Source organism: Lindgomyces ingoldianus (genome assembly GCF_010093535.1).
Source record: "Lindgomyces ingoldianus strain ATCC 200398 unplaced genomic scaffold BDR25scaffold_75, whole genome shotgun sequence".
Lineage (NCBI taxonomy): Eukaryota > Fungi > Ascomycota > Dothideomycetes > Pleosporales > Lindgomycetaceae > Lindgomyces > Lindgomyces ingoldianus.
Genome location: NW_022985236.1, coordinates 95,474 through 109,804, shown reverse-complemented (window position 1 = coordinate 109,804; position 14,331 = coordinate 95,474). Strand labels below are relative to the sequence as shown.

At 36.4% G+C, this 14,331-nt stretch overlaps 3 protein-coding genes across 3 annotated transcripts; 1 reads left to right on the top strand and 2 right to left on the bottom strand.

Moving 5' to 3' along the window:
• Nucleotides 1–1,932: 1,932 nt before the first annotated feature.
• On the bottom strand, nucleotides 1,933–2,616 carry BDR25DRAFT_155280 (uncharacterized protein; the record flags this gene model as incomplete). The annotated part of the gene is made up of 1 exon (XM_033683960.1): nucleotides 1,933–2,616. A coding segment is annotated over one exon (684 nt), but the record flags the coding sequence as incomplete, so codon positions are not given.
• Nucleotides 2,617–2,921: 305 nt separating this feature from the next.
• BDR25DRAFT_397489 (uncharacterized protein) lies at nucleotides 2,922–3,823 on the bottom strand (the record flags this gene model as incomplete). Its single annotated transcript, XM_033698509.1, has 5 exons — nucleotides 2,922–3,023; nucleotides 3,096–3,241; nucleotides 3,318–3,352; nucleotides 3,414–3,503; nucleotides 3,618–3,823. The coding sequence occupies 5 exons, from the start codon at nucleotides 3,821–3,823 to the stop codon at nucleotides 2,922–2,924; spliced, it is 579 nt and encodes a 192-aa protein (XP_033539552.1).
• Nucleotides 3,824–4,487: 664 nt separating this feature from the next.
• Nucleotides 4,488–4,859, top strand: BDR25DRAFT_363675 (uncharacterized protein; the record flags this gene model as incomplete). The annotated part of the gene is made up of 1 exon (XM_033696774.1): nucleotides 4,488–4,859. The coding sequence occupies one exon, from the start codon at nucleotides 4,488–4,490 to the stop codon at nucleotides 4,857–4,859; it is 372 nt and encodes a 123-aa protein (XP_033539551.1).
• Nucleotides 4,860–14,331: the final 9,472 nt, after the last annotated feature.

Sequence of the window (14,331 nt, the reverse complement as noted above, 5' to 3'; positions counted from 1 at the left end):
TAGCTTAGGAAGGTTGTCTAGCGCGTTAGTTGCTTATTGTCTTTTAAGGGACCCTATAGATAGCTGCAGCGCGTTAGTTAGAAAGTGTTGCGTCTTGTTTAAAAGCCTAGAGCGCAAGCTGCATCTAACGTTCCTTTAACACGTTTAAGTAGTGTTGTTAGGAATGCATTAGTGTAGGAAAAGTAGTGTGGTAGGGTCTTGGCAAAAGTAAGCAACTCAGGTGTGTGAGCGACTCGCCCATGAAGTACGTTAATATATGTATAAAATCTGTTTATTCTATCTCTAATAAAAATTAAACTTTAGTTAGTACTTTATAAGGTTCTATTTACTACTCTAGAATAGTTAGCTTTGTTAGTTATCTAGCTATTCTTTTTTCTTAAAGCTTCTTACTTTTCTACACTATAAAACCTTTATTCTAATAACTTTAGCTCTACTAGCTTACGCTACGTAATCTATTATAAAGATATATATATAGTAGCCTTATAGAATAGCTAGCATTAATAATTTACTATTATTATTTACTTGCTTACTATGCTTAGTTAGTAACATTTTAATATATATATCTCTTTTTTTCTCTCTAGTATAATAAAATAATCTGTTTATCTTCTACTCTATGCTATACTAATAGATACCTACTTCTACCTACTATACTATGTATAACTTAAATAGCCTTTATTATAACCTCTTCTTATTTAGGTACAAAAATTAAACTATAATGTTACATGTGTTTTCTTTTTAGCTGCTAAGCGTACTAAACTAAAATATATATTTTAACAATAATTATAGAAATTGTTTATTATTGAAATTATACTAGTCTAAGTTTTTTCTATAAATAGCTATTTAAGAGTCTTCTATATTAAGTCTAAATCCTAGCCTAACTTGTATTCCTAGCTACTAGGTTAACCTCTATCTTTATGTATTTAGCTATACTAGTCTTTCTAGCTAGCTTAGTAGTTTTCTTATGTTCTTCTATACAAGGCCTATAGTGTTACGAATGACAATACGCTGGACGTAGCGCAGTCCCCCAATTGGCTGGGACCCGAGGAACTAAGCAAACCAGTGGAAGAACAGGAAGAGGACCTCGGCTGTGAGGCCTATCACAACCTGGATACCTGATCTGTCTTGGCAAGCCAAGACTAATCTGTGAGAGCGGGTCTGAAGGATCTGTACAGATCATCTTGGCCAGGAATCACAGAGCACGCCAAGATATCTCAAGTATATAGTCAACGCGAATTGCTACCTTAGCAATTTGTAGTCACTGCGATCTAGTCTTCCTAACGCTTGCTCTGCAACAACTTGAACTGTTGACTCGTACAGTACTCGTACAATCCATTGCCTACCACCTGACAACCCCCTCTTCGCTTTAGGTACCAACTGATCAAGGTACTTATCCCGAAGGCCCCCTCCCCTCGTCGCCCTCACTTCACCTCGTCGTGATAAGACATACCACCCTACAGACCAGCAACCCACAAGAGGTTCCGCCCCGTTACAACTTAACTACCTTGTCCTCAACGTCAAACAACCGAAACGATGGCCACGAGATCCACCAACTCCAGTACAACCAGAACAGCTTCTGACATCACGTCAAGATTGGAAAAGATTAAGGATGAACAAATTCCAGCCCACCAGGCTTACACGGAATTGAACAAGCAGGTAGAGCTACTCACCCGACAACCCCCTCTTCACTTTAGGTACCAACTGATCAAGGTACTTATCCCGAAGACCCCCCTCCCCTCGTCGCCCTCACTTCACCTCGTCGTGATAAGACATACCCCCCTACGCACCAGCAACCCACAAGAGGTTCCGCCCCGTTACAACTTCTTCTTTTCTTCTCCTACCCATACCTCTCCTTAGTAATTCCTCTTATGCTCTCTTAATTTTCGCTGCTTCAAGAGCTACCTTAACCTCCTCAGCAGTAGAAAACCGCCCCATCCAACAATCTTGAATAATAGTACCTAGAGCTAGTGTACTTGTAGTAGGAAAGCTTCCCTGTTGGAAAAGATGAGTAATCTCGCTGTCGCTAAGATTACTATAAGGCTTTTGGCCTGTGAGAATCTCATATAGCAGACTCCCAATACTAAACACCTCCCCTTCTATGCATCCCTGCAGTGTACCATACTGATCATCCTGTAGCGCTTTCGCATAGCTAGTCTCCGGCCCAACCAGCTCCGCTTTGTCCCCAACTCGTGACCCAGAGAAGTCATTTAGTACTAGGGACAAGTCGTCCCCTACAAGAAAATTCCTCGTGCTAATATCGCATTGGTATACACCCATGGATTGCGTAAAGGATATCCGCTCAACGGCCTCCTCTGCCCAAAGCATCAGCTGATCCTGCCTAACCTCGCCCCATGTCTTCTGCAGATATGCCCGTAGGTCCCCATTTTTGAAAAACGGAAAGACGAGGCCAGCAGACGAGATTTCAAGCGGCGCAAGGATGCCAGCTCGTAAGCCAAGATGCCGGTATATCTCTTTCTCACGCTCTAGCATTATGTGCGACTCTTCCATTTGCGATCGTGCCCTTGCAGCAACCTGCGCGTTACAGTGCTCAGTCTCAAGCGTCAAGGGAAATTTGAGCACCCTCTTGCTGTCGTCTGATAATGCAAGCGCAGCAGTCCCACCGTAGGCGAATTGACGGCTATACCCCGGAACAGGAAATTGCAGTACTGGCACATCAAAACGTGGTGGCATTTTTTGGTCGAGGGAGGACAAGAAATAGAGGATAGTAAGAGCTTGTTTATAAAAGAAATAGCGGCAACAATACAAGGTACAGTAATATAGCTATGCGACAGCAGCGCAGCAGTAGATAGAGGGTTGGTTTAAGGTAGGTAGAAACGTAAGTAGGGGAGTTAGCCTCTTTATATACGTTCCTGCAGCAATAGGCTCACACTAGCCGCTGCACCTGCAGTAACCGCCGAGCTGTCTTAGCCAATCAGCCTCGCATGCCCAACCACCTTCGCATGCCCAACCACCTTCCCAGCAACTAGCCCCCTAGCGTTTCCTGCTCTTGGCGTAAGGCTCTCTTGCTATATAAAAATCAGCAATTAGCTTGAATTAAATAAAGAGTGCAAATACTTACTAGTTGCTAGATTATCGACAGCTTGAGCAATTGTAACGTCGGTTTGTAGACGAGGCCGCATACACTGTCTGAGTAGGGACACCAGGACAGTCGTCGTCATTGCAAGGAGTGACGTAGCTTCCACCTTCAGTATGCCCGCATCGGTAGGTAGTAGTGGTAACCACCCTGGTGCACATCGTTGTTGGTAGGAGTTGTGTTCTAGGATAGAGATATAATAATGCTTGTGTTGGTAGAGAGTTACAAGCTAGAGAAGCATTGCGAGTATTTATACATGTCCTCACCCGTGGGCAAAGGGGCACCATGATGCTTGCTAGCTACATGTTATTCTCAAGGTCACTGGCGCGCGCGAAGACTACCCACTGTTGAACAGCAGCCAATTGCTATAGCACGCTGATGCATCCGCTTGTTACACAACAAAGCGCCTATACTCGTCTAAGTCATTACTTTAGTTAGAGATAAAGTACAGCCGTGTGAATCTAACAGACGTACGTGTGTATTACCTGAACTAAGCAGTCTAAGCCCTACTACCTACGCGCCTTACCCTCGCTCATTCCCTATACCAGGAAACGCTGTCCAGTTAGCCATAAGATTTGCAATTACTTGATGCACAACGCCGCAATAATTGCGCGCGCCGTGAAACCCGTGCCACGGAAGTATAAGCCTTGTAGGGCGGCGCCACCCCTTCTCTGTATCTGGGAAAGGAATAACTACGCCGCATCTGTCCCACCCGTTTTTTCCAAGCAACATGGAAAGGCTACTAGTTTGAGATGGATCTGCTATAGTTTGCTTTACTAAGAATAGCAGCGTTATGTTTCACTTAATTAGCGCAAGGCTAACGCTTGAAGCGCCGCACGGCCTAGGGTAAAATAAATAGTATCAAAAGAAGAGAACTTTAACAATTCCACCTACAAAGCAGAGATACGGATCTAACAACTCTACACCTTACACTGTTACTCTAACTCCTCTGTCAAATTCCTAACCCTACCGTCTTACTATACACACGCGCTGCCATAATAATGACCTGGCATGAACGATGGCGCATGTATTACCTCTCCCTTCTGTAGTCTTCTCTACTAACACGCTGGTTAGAGGACGCAAACTGGGGATTTCTAACGTCTTTTTTTATTCTGCCTCTGCTTCTATTATACCGTAGGATCACCACCTTCTTTCTCTCTAGTCTTTATGCTAACCCTAACTAATAGCTATTATTATAACTTCATGTCTACCTGGCCTACAGAACCTCTACTTACTCAAGGTAGAACTAGTCTATGCCAGCGGAGCTAACGCTACTGATATCCGGATTAGCTATTTTAGTACTTCCCTTACACGCTACTAGAGAGCCATATACTAAACCTAAGCAGGACTCTGCGCTCAGGCGCCCTCAAACTACATCTGTCTCTCTACACATGGAATGACCGCAGTTGCTTTAGCAACACGCCTACTACAATACTCTGCACTCCTACCACACCTAATAGACGCGGAGCCGTTTCTTCAGTTTGCGGTTACATTGCAAGGCCGAATATATCCTCCTCTATTAGCCGCATCGGGAGCTATGTTTTGTATAGGGCTAGCTTGGTTTACGTTCCTAAAGCTCCATCTACGCAAGGGCGAGCAGCGACTCCGGCAAACAAATCAAAAGAGCCTGCCACAACAGGCCGTAGGCCGTGCAGACCAATACAGACAGGGCTTCCAACCGTACGTACTACGACTCAGAAAAGTGAATAGTTACGGTCACGTGAGCCGTACAAACGTAAGAGGATTGTCAATCATAACGTACAACTAAGAGAGGTCCTCTTACGGTCTGTAATACGTCTTAGAAAGTTGATTTTTCCTAGTAATATAGGACCTAATTGGACATCTATGGGCAAGCGTTAGGAGGCTGTTTAAGCGGGCGTTTTTAAGTAACAATAGGTGAAAAATCTGTTGTGTGCTACAAGCAAGGACGTGTTAGAGAGGGGGGGGCTAGGGTATTAGATTTTATTTAAATAGTTAACTTTTTTGCGCTCTATATTATCTTTAAGTTATAATTTGCTATTCTCTTACTTATTATAAGCTAATTATCTTAATTCCTCTAGCATAGCAGGCGTACAGCCTCATCCTAAGCTAGCTTCTTCTAAGCTAGCTCCTTCTAAGCTAGCTCCTTCTAATAAGCTAAAGTAGCTTATTACACTAGTTCTTATTATCTTGCTTACTTAAAGGCCTTATTATCCTCTCTATCTATTAGCTCTTGTAATAGGACGCTAGTAGTTAAATTTATAAGAGAGTTCTTAGCGAATAATTATTTTAATAATAGCATAATCTTCCCTATTAAGTAGGATAACTTTTAGCTAATAAATAAAAAGCTTTTACTAAAAAGGCTTAGTTACTGCGTTAAACACAAGAGCTAGCTTTGCAGTAATTGTCCTGTTTCCTTTATATAGCAGCATAGAGTAGATTTAGCGTACAAGGACAGTAAAGGCGTCCTTTTAAGGCTTTAGCTATGCAAGAGATGCCACACGCAGGGCCTCTAGGCTAGGGTGAAGAAGGTTAATAGCTACAACTATATTATTAGCTATCTTAGAAAGAAGCACTAAGTTAATGCTAATAGAAGTCTCTTACCTAACAGGCTATAGCTTCTAGCTAATCCCTTTAACATTACTTATAAGGTTGCTAGAGAGGAGCATATTGTTACTTACACTATCTAGCAGGAAAAGTCTTTACAGAAGGCAGTTGTTAACTAAGTAATCCTTTATAATATTTTTTTTACTAAAGCTTTATTAGCTAAACTTTAGGACATTATCTCTTAAAACTGTGCTAACCTTCTCTGCGCCCTCTTATTGTCGCCTACTACATATTCTTTATATGTAAATTCTAGAGTTATAGAGCAAAAGCAGGAGATTTAAACAGTACTAAAGATAGCCTAGTTAAAGGTTATGTTAAGCGTTAATATATAGACTTTGCTAAACTACCTCTTCTTTCTTAGGGTAGTAGCTTATTTTATTAGTAAGTTAGTAATTCCCTAGCACTAGCGCCTTAGCAGCTTAAAAACCTTACAATAATTAACTATGTAAAAATAGATAGCAACTACTAGCACTAAGACCTACTTATTAGCTTTTAAAACCTTTATAGCAACTATATAAGAGCAAATTAAGCGCATAAGATTGCTGCTGTTATCTATAACTTTAAAATTATGTTAAAATTCTATTATTTAGTTACTAACAATGTATTAAATAATAATAAAGAAACTATTACTAACCTTACTAAGCACATTAACATGCTGCTTACCTCTAAGCACTGTATACACTGTGGTGGTTATATAATCTAGCTAGTTGTTAAGGCAGTAATATACTGCAAAGAGCTTAGTGCTTTTAAGACTAAGCTAGCCTAAGCTGCTCCCTAGGATTAGTTTAATATATACTGCTAGCATAGAGTTATAGGCAAGCTTTATAATTTTGTAAACGCAGTGTTAGCATTACATAAACACTAGAAGGCCTTTATAATGTATTAAGCTACTGTTAACACTAACAACTCTTTCTAGAGCTTTAGAACCTTTTCTCTTATACAAGATAGCAGTGTCTGCTAGCATTTAGTATATCTTATGCTATTATGCTGTTATAAGCTTAAAACAACTATTATAATGTTTATCTAGAAGTAGAGAGGCACTAATAACAACTCTACTACGCCTAGCATCTTTACTCTTACTAAGGTAATAACTAAAAATAAGTAAGAGGAAGTAGACTGCCTTTACAAGTTTTTTAAAGTCTTTTACTTTATAACTAAGAGGATAAAAGGCAACAGTAAGTATAAGTTTTTTTAAATAATAATTATTAATCTTTAGCGCTTATATAACAAACTTTATAAGGTGTAGAAGAAGGTAAAGCATAAGGATAAAAGCTTCTACCTTAAGAACAGCATATTATATAGCATTAAGAAGTTAACATTATACTAGAGCAAGTTTATTTTAGAACTCTTTATATTCTATTACTGCGTTGCAACTATACTTAACTCTTAACTTTATCTTATTTAGTTTAAGAATTATTAAAGAAAGCACTTATTATAGCACAAAATAGCTAAGGTCTTAATAAAGGCTATTTTCTAGCAGTATGTTAATGCAGAGGCTAAGGCTAAAGTTAACAAGGATAACCCTCTTTAGCTGCCCTAGCGTTGCAAGTTACCTAGTAGCAACTATTACAATAATAGATTTAAGAAGACTCTTTTTATAGACATCTCTCTCTTTACTAGTAATTACTTATATAAAAGGTAGTAGAAAACCTTAGAGTTGCAGCAGTATTATAACTCTTATTAGAAGGACTTTGCTATAGCTAAGAATAACAGCCCCTTATTTACAGATCCTCTTATATAGTAAACAAAAGTAGAATGTTTCTTCTACTCTACGCTCTTTAAAATTGCCCTTAATTTTCTCTTTATCTTATGTACGTCCTGCAACTGCGAGAGAGCTTTCTCTAGTAAGAGAAGGACTTGCTACTTTAACAGGAACTGCCTTTTTAAAGAGATAATTAAGGCTCTTTAATTGCAGAAGAACTAGCTCTGTTAGAGAGCAATTAACTCTAAGCTCTTAGCTCTCTTAGATTATATTTATTCTAGCGTTACGTTGTAACATCTGCTAAGTTGTTAAGCTATACAAGGATTCTTAATTGTTACAGTTAAGACTTGTAAGTGGTTCTTATGTTAATTGTATAGTAGAAACGTACTAAGATAGTTAGACGTAACGTCTTGGATTTAGTCGAGTCAAATCGTATTACGTACGGTTGGAAGCGCTGAATACAGACGGTGGGCTACTATAAGCCTTTAGGTAGCTGCTGCGCTAGGTCTTGCTTCAACGCTTGCAGTGGCTACAACATCTGCAGGCATCTAATATGCAACCGCCTAAGACACGCAACTAGCAATCCCTTCTCAACATTAAAACTATACTGCAGCCCCTAAAGAGAGAAGCCTGCTCTTTTCCCGTGCTCAAGATAGACTGCTTATTACTGCAGGTCAGACCTTAATTATTCTACACTAGTGTATAACAGGATGCCTTGTAATCCTAGCAACAGGCATGTTAGTCATGTATCAGGAAGCTCCCAAGTCCACCCCTACAGCCTAGCCACCATCCGCACTGAAGCCTGGTGGACCAGCACTTGCAGCCGCGGCAAAGCCAGTCGGAGCCCAGCCGCTGCCTGGTGCTCCTCGTCTAGCATAAGCAGCGTCTGTATAGGTTGCTGGTTTTATGTAAAAGTAGGATGATTGCTAGTAGGAAATAGTCTAGAGGCTGCTTATAATGCTAATTTGTAGATATTCATCAACATAAAGCATACTGTAGTTGTATGTAGAAGAATAGAGCGTAGCAAAAGACGTAGTATCGCCTATGCAAGGCAGACTCTACCTACACTAAACCCTCCTCCCACGCTTACAGTAAGCTGCACATCCTGCTCGCATTCCGCTGCCCTATCTGCATCTTCTGCCCTATCTATTGACGCTGCCGCATCTTAAAACTACTGTCTATTACTCTAGCCTTCTGCATCTGCTCTTCTAGCCACAGCTGAACCTAATGCCCCTAAAACGCGAGCAGCGCAGCATTAGCCTAAGGCAGTACCTAATTAAACTAACAAACCTCTTAGCCCTCTAGTAACCTATACATTCCCTACATGCTTGCATCTTCTACCTACTTATTGCATATCGCCTGTAGCGTGAAGCAGTAGTTGCATTTTGTAAATGCCTTCTATTTTTATTACTTTTAGCTATTTTTAGCTTATTAAAAGTAGTAATAATGTTTAGTTTAGTAAAGTATTTTACTTTACTAAGTTGTTACAATCCTTGCTCTAGCAAAATGGTATTTTCGAGAGCACTACAGCCTATGGTTATGTAAGGGAGAAGGGGAAGGACTTAGCTAGATCGGGTGTACAGTCTGTCTAGCAGAGTATAGGTAGGGCGAAAGTAAAGAAGGCAGATTGTGGTTTAACCTAGCAGCTGTATAGTAAGCTAGTAAACTAATCTAGGAAGGATAGAATAGAAGGTATATATAATGCAAGATATACAAGGCAGCAATGTCCTTTTTAAAAAGGTATTAGTGCCTCTTAGTCTATTATATGTAAAGACTAAACAATAATTATAACCTTCTAGCTATAGTTGTAAGCAAAACTATATACATTTAATAGCATGCGATTGCATGTTTTTGCATGCTTATACTAAAGCCTGTTAGTGTGCATTTAGTTGCATGCTTGTGCATGCAGCCTACTCTTCCTTATTAGACAACATATTCTGCCGCGCATTAGTCTAGCAGCTAAACCTATTTGTTTTCTGTTAGTTCACGTAATCTTTTAAGCGCAGAGTTAAGAACTTTCTATCCTCAATTATTTAAACTGTAGGGCACTGCTAATTAGTTACTTATAGTCTAATTATAGGTTGTAACACGCAGCGTTCTCTCCTAGTTAGTGTTCTTACTATTATGCTTACACTGTTCTAAGTGTTAGAATTTTCTTTTAATTAGTAAGTGCTCTTCTATATAGGCTTCTTAGATATTTATCTGTTTTAACTATGCCTTGTTAGCATTCTTGTCTGTCTACTGCTACTTGTCGCCTCTGCACTATTGCCTATCTTAACCCTCTTTGGTGTACAAAGATGCACTTTTATAGTTCTTACTATTTAAGCAGTTCTTTCTATCTAATAACTTTGTTGTTAGAGAAGTGCGTAGAGTGTTTAAGAAAGGGGAGCTATTGCAACATGTTTGTTTTAGACGCAGCCTAGAATTGTCTAGAGCAGGAGCATAAAAGGCTTCTAAAGAAGATAAGAAGTGTTTGTTAGAAGGAATAAGAGAAGCGTAAAAGTTTTTTAAATAAATAGGCCTGTTACACTACTTATTAGGCTTCTTAGGTGTTAGAGCTTTAGTTTTTAGATACTTATTAAGATTAAGCGCAAAAGCAGCTTAATTTTTTAGTAGATTAAAGAGTAAAGTATCTAAAAAAAGACCTTTTATCCTTAGATAAGCTTAAAGCGCTTAAGGCAAAGGCTGCTAGTCTACCTCCTCTTTAACCTATGTTAAAGGGTTAGAATCTTTTTACATTGTAGCTATCTAATGTTGCTGCGGCTTTAAGTAATGCTAATATTTTCTAGCCTAGAGAGCTTTCTTTAGGATAGTTTTGTTTAGAAGGGACGCTAAGTACTTGTAGAGCATTAGAGGGGCTTTTAATAAGCTTTTAATAGGTTTCTAGGTGCTCTTACTAGTAGGCTATCCTTTCTATTTAATTAGGTACTTGTTTCCTTAATAGTCTAGAATTTGTTTAACTTTGTATTCTATTTCTTTCTTTTTCTATCCTGTAGTAGCTAGTAGTATACTCTTAGGCGTAAGTTTAAGCTTAGAGATGTAGAACTAGGGATGTATTTGCATTTTCTTAGGTAGCTTAAGTTTACAGATACTAGGGCGCGTTTATATAACTTAGTAAGGTCTTATGTGTTTCTTAGCAAGCTTCCTAGATAGTCTAGGTGTCTTAAGATTCTTTATATCTAGGTATACATAGTTGTTTAGGTGTATTTTTAGTACTAGCTGCTGTTTCTAGTTTACTGCTTCTTTTATAGCGTTCTAAGCTAACTATGCTTTCTTAGTTAGTTTCTAATGCAGTTCTAAAAGTCTAGCAGTCTAGTTTATAGCCTCTAGAGAGTTAGTTAGCTGCGTGCTACACAACTTGTATTATAAGAAGTATCTAAAATTAGCTTTATACAGAGTTTCTTTAGTTATAGATAACTTTATAGTGTTAATTATAAGTTGCGCTATTAGTAGCTATTCTGCTTAATTATTTTGTTTATATAATACATATTTGCGTAGATACTTTTCTACTTCTGTGTTTACCTGCTCTGTTTGCCTGTCTGTTTGTAGGTAATAGGCAGTAAAAAGCTTGTGTTTAATTTCTAAGTACTTAACTACTGCTGCCTAATATTTACTTGTAAACAGCTTGTTATAGTTAAAGATAATAATCTTTAGGCACTTATAAGTAGCTAAGACATTCTTTTCTAGTTTAAACATAAATTCTTTAGCTGTAATGTTTTTTTAAGAGCTATAAGTAAATAAACTTTATAGTTTTATTAATAACTTATGTAATTATGTTGCAAAGTCTTTCTGTACTAGGTTTGCGTAATAGTAGTAGTTTAGTAATAAAGTCTATAGTTATTATAGTCTACAGTTAACTTAGCGCTGTGATTAGTTAAAGTAATCTATAGAGTTTATGTTATTATAGATTATTTTTATTACATATGTTGCATTTTTATAAGACTTTAGTACATAGATGCTTTAACTAGGGCACTTCTTGTAGTATAGTGTTCTTAATATTTTTCTGTAGTAATCTAATTTCTAGATATCTAAACATAAAAGCTTTATAATATTCTTTTATTAGGTTCTTTTATCTTTATTTAGTAATTATAAAAGTGCATAACGTACTTCATAGGCGAGTTGCTCACACACCTGAGTCGCTCACTTTTGCCAAGACCCCACTAAACCACCCTTCCTACACTAATGCATTCCCCACAACACTACTTAGACGCGCTAAAAGAATGTTAGATACAGCTTACACTCTAAGCTTTTAAATAAGACATAAAACTTTTAAAGAAATATACTGTAGCTATATGCAGAGTTTTATAAAAGACAATAAATAACTACAGCGCTAGACAACCTTTACAAGCTAATTCTACAGCTAAATTATAAAGGCTAGGTAATAAAAAGGAGCAGGTGATTGTTAAGACTATACTTAAGCTATATGCGCAAGGAATTTCCCCTTAGATAGCATTTATAGCTAATATAGCTAATTCTTTGCGCGCTAAGCGTAATCTAGGCTATGTTTGCATAAACTAGCCTAGTATGTTTGTAAAGCGTTATTTAAAGCTTAAAGTAAAGTTTTAAGCGCAAGTATAGTTAAGAGATATCTAGCTAATTATAAACTCTATTTTGCTAAAGTTGTACATGTTATTATCCTAGATGCTATACTTAGCTTTAATATTCTCTACAAGGCTAAACCTGCCCTAAATTACCCTAGGACTCTTATAGAGAGCTCTTTTATAGTTATACTTACGCTTAAACATTACTTTAAGCTTTAAATAACACTTTACAAACATACTAGGCTAGTTTATGCAAATATAGCCTAGATTACGCTTAGCGCGCAAAGAATTAGCTATATTAGCTATAAATACTATCTAAGGGGAAATTCCTTGCGCATATAGCTTAAGTATAGTCTTAATAATTACCTGCTTCTTTTTATTACCTAGCCTTTGTAATTTAGCTATAGAATTAGCTTATAAAGGTTATCTAGCGCTATAGTTATTTGTTATTTTTTACAAGACTTTACACATAGCTACAGCATATTTCTTTAAGAGTTTTATGTCTTATTTAAAAGCTTAGAGCGCAAGCTGTATCTAATATTCTTTTAGCGCGTCTAAGTAATGTTGTGGGGAATGCATTAGTGTAGGAAGGGTAGTTTAGTGGGGTCTTGGCAAAAGTAAGCGACTTAGGTGTGTGAGCAACTCGCCTATAAAGTACGTTAGTAGTTTTTCTTAGTTTAGTTCTTTATAGACTAGACTTTCTAGAGTTTCTTTAAAGATTATAAATTCTTTAGAGTTTTTCTTATTCTTTATAAAGTAATTAGAGTTTTAGCTAAGAGCGTCTACTTACTAGTTACTACTGCCTACTACATGTTTAATAATAAAATTAAACTAGGCTAACTTTATAGCCTATTATACATGCATTAGCAATAGTCTCTTAGTTATAAAAAAAGTAATAAGGTTTACATAGTTAGTAAAAATTATAAATTATTATGTAAGTTTTTAAAGTTTAACTTTTTAATTTCTGCATGCATAAACTATAGCTTTAAGTTCTTTATCTAGAATAGTGTAGCTTTGTTCTAATAGCGCAAATTTTGCTAAGTAGTAAGCTATAGAGTGCTATTATCTCTTTTCTTGTTTTTAGAAGAGTGCTGCTTTTTCTGCTCTTAAAGAAGCATTAGTATGCACCTTTGTTTCTAACATAAAATTATATATTCTAAGGACAAAGTAACTTATTATAATTCTTTTTAGCTCTTAAAAGGCATCTTTTATTTCTGTTATTTATAGAAATTTCTAGAAAGATCTTTCTTTTAATGTAGCATTTATAAGAGGCAGTGTAATCTTTAAATAGTTCTTAATTATTCTTTATATGTACTTAGTAAGGCCTAGGAATCTCTTAACTTCTATAACAGTTTCTAGTGTTAGCTATTTAAGTACTTTAGTTACTTTAGTAGAATCTATTTTTATCTCTACTTTATTAATAATAAATCTTAAGTATTTAGTTTTTTAGATGTTAAACTTGTATTTTTCTAGTTACAGATAAAGTCTGTATTCCTAGAGCTTGTCTAGCACTAGCTGTACCTTTACTAGGTAGTCTAGTTCATCTTCTTTTATATAGATAAAAATGTTGTTTAAATAAACTAGTATAAAGACATCTAGGTACAGGTTAAGTGTAGTATTAATTACTTTTTAAAAAGTTGCAGAGGTGTTAGTTAGCCTAAATAGCATAATAAAAAGCTTATAAAGTTCTCTTAAAGTTCTAAAAGCTATTATCTATTTATGTTCTTCTTTTATTCTAATTTTATTAAATCTGTTCTAAATGTTAAACTTTATAAAATATGTAGTTTCTTTTAGCTAGTTTATAATATCCTAAATAATTAGAAAAAGAACTAATTCTATATTATATTTTTATTAAGAGTTTAATAGTCCTAGTAGACTTTAACCTTCCTGTTCTTTTTCTTTGCAAAGACTACTGCTAACGCTATAGAGCTATTACTTTCCTAAATGTAGCCTCTTACTAACATGTAGTCTATATATTCTTATAACACTTTCTTTTAAGCTCTTATTAGAGGGCGTAGCTTGTGCGTTTTTAGCTAGGGGTTTAGTTTAAGATTAATTATATAATTTTAAAGTTAATATAAAGAAAGTTCTTTAGAGTTCTTTAGAGTTTTAAACATGTTCTTATAATCTTTATATTCTTTTAGAAGTCTCTTTTCTTTTTAAATTTTTTAAAAAAGATTTTTTCTAATTTCTTTTTTATTATACAAATAGCCTGTGCTTTTAGTTTCTAGCAGGGGAATTTCTAAAGTTTTTGTTTCTTTAGGAAGTAGCTTAATCCTTCTTTAGCTTGTAAGTGTGCTAGGGAATTATTATTATAGCATGCTAACTATGTTATTTATGTGTGCTTAAAGTTAGGCTGTATTATTATTATTTTCTAGTTAGTCTTAAAGTTATGTCTATAAAGCTAGTTA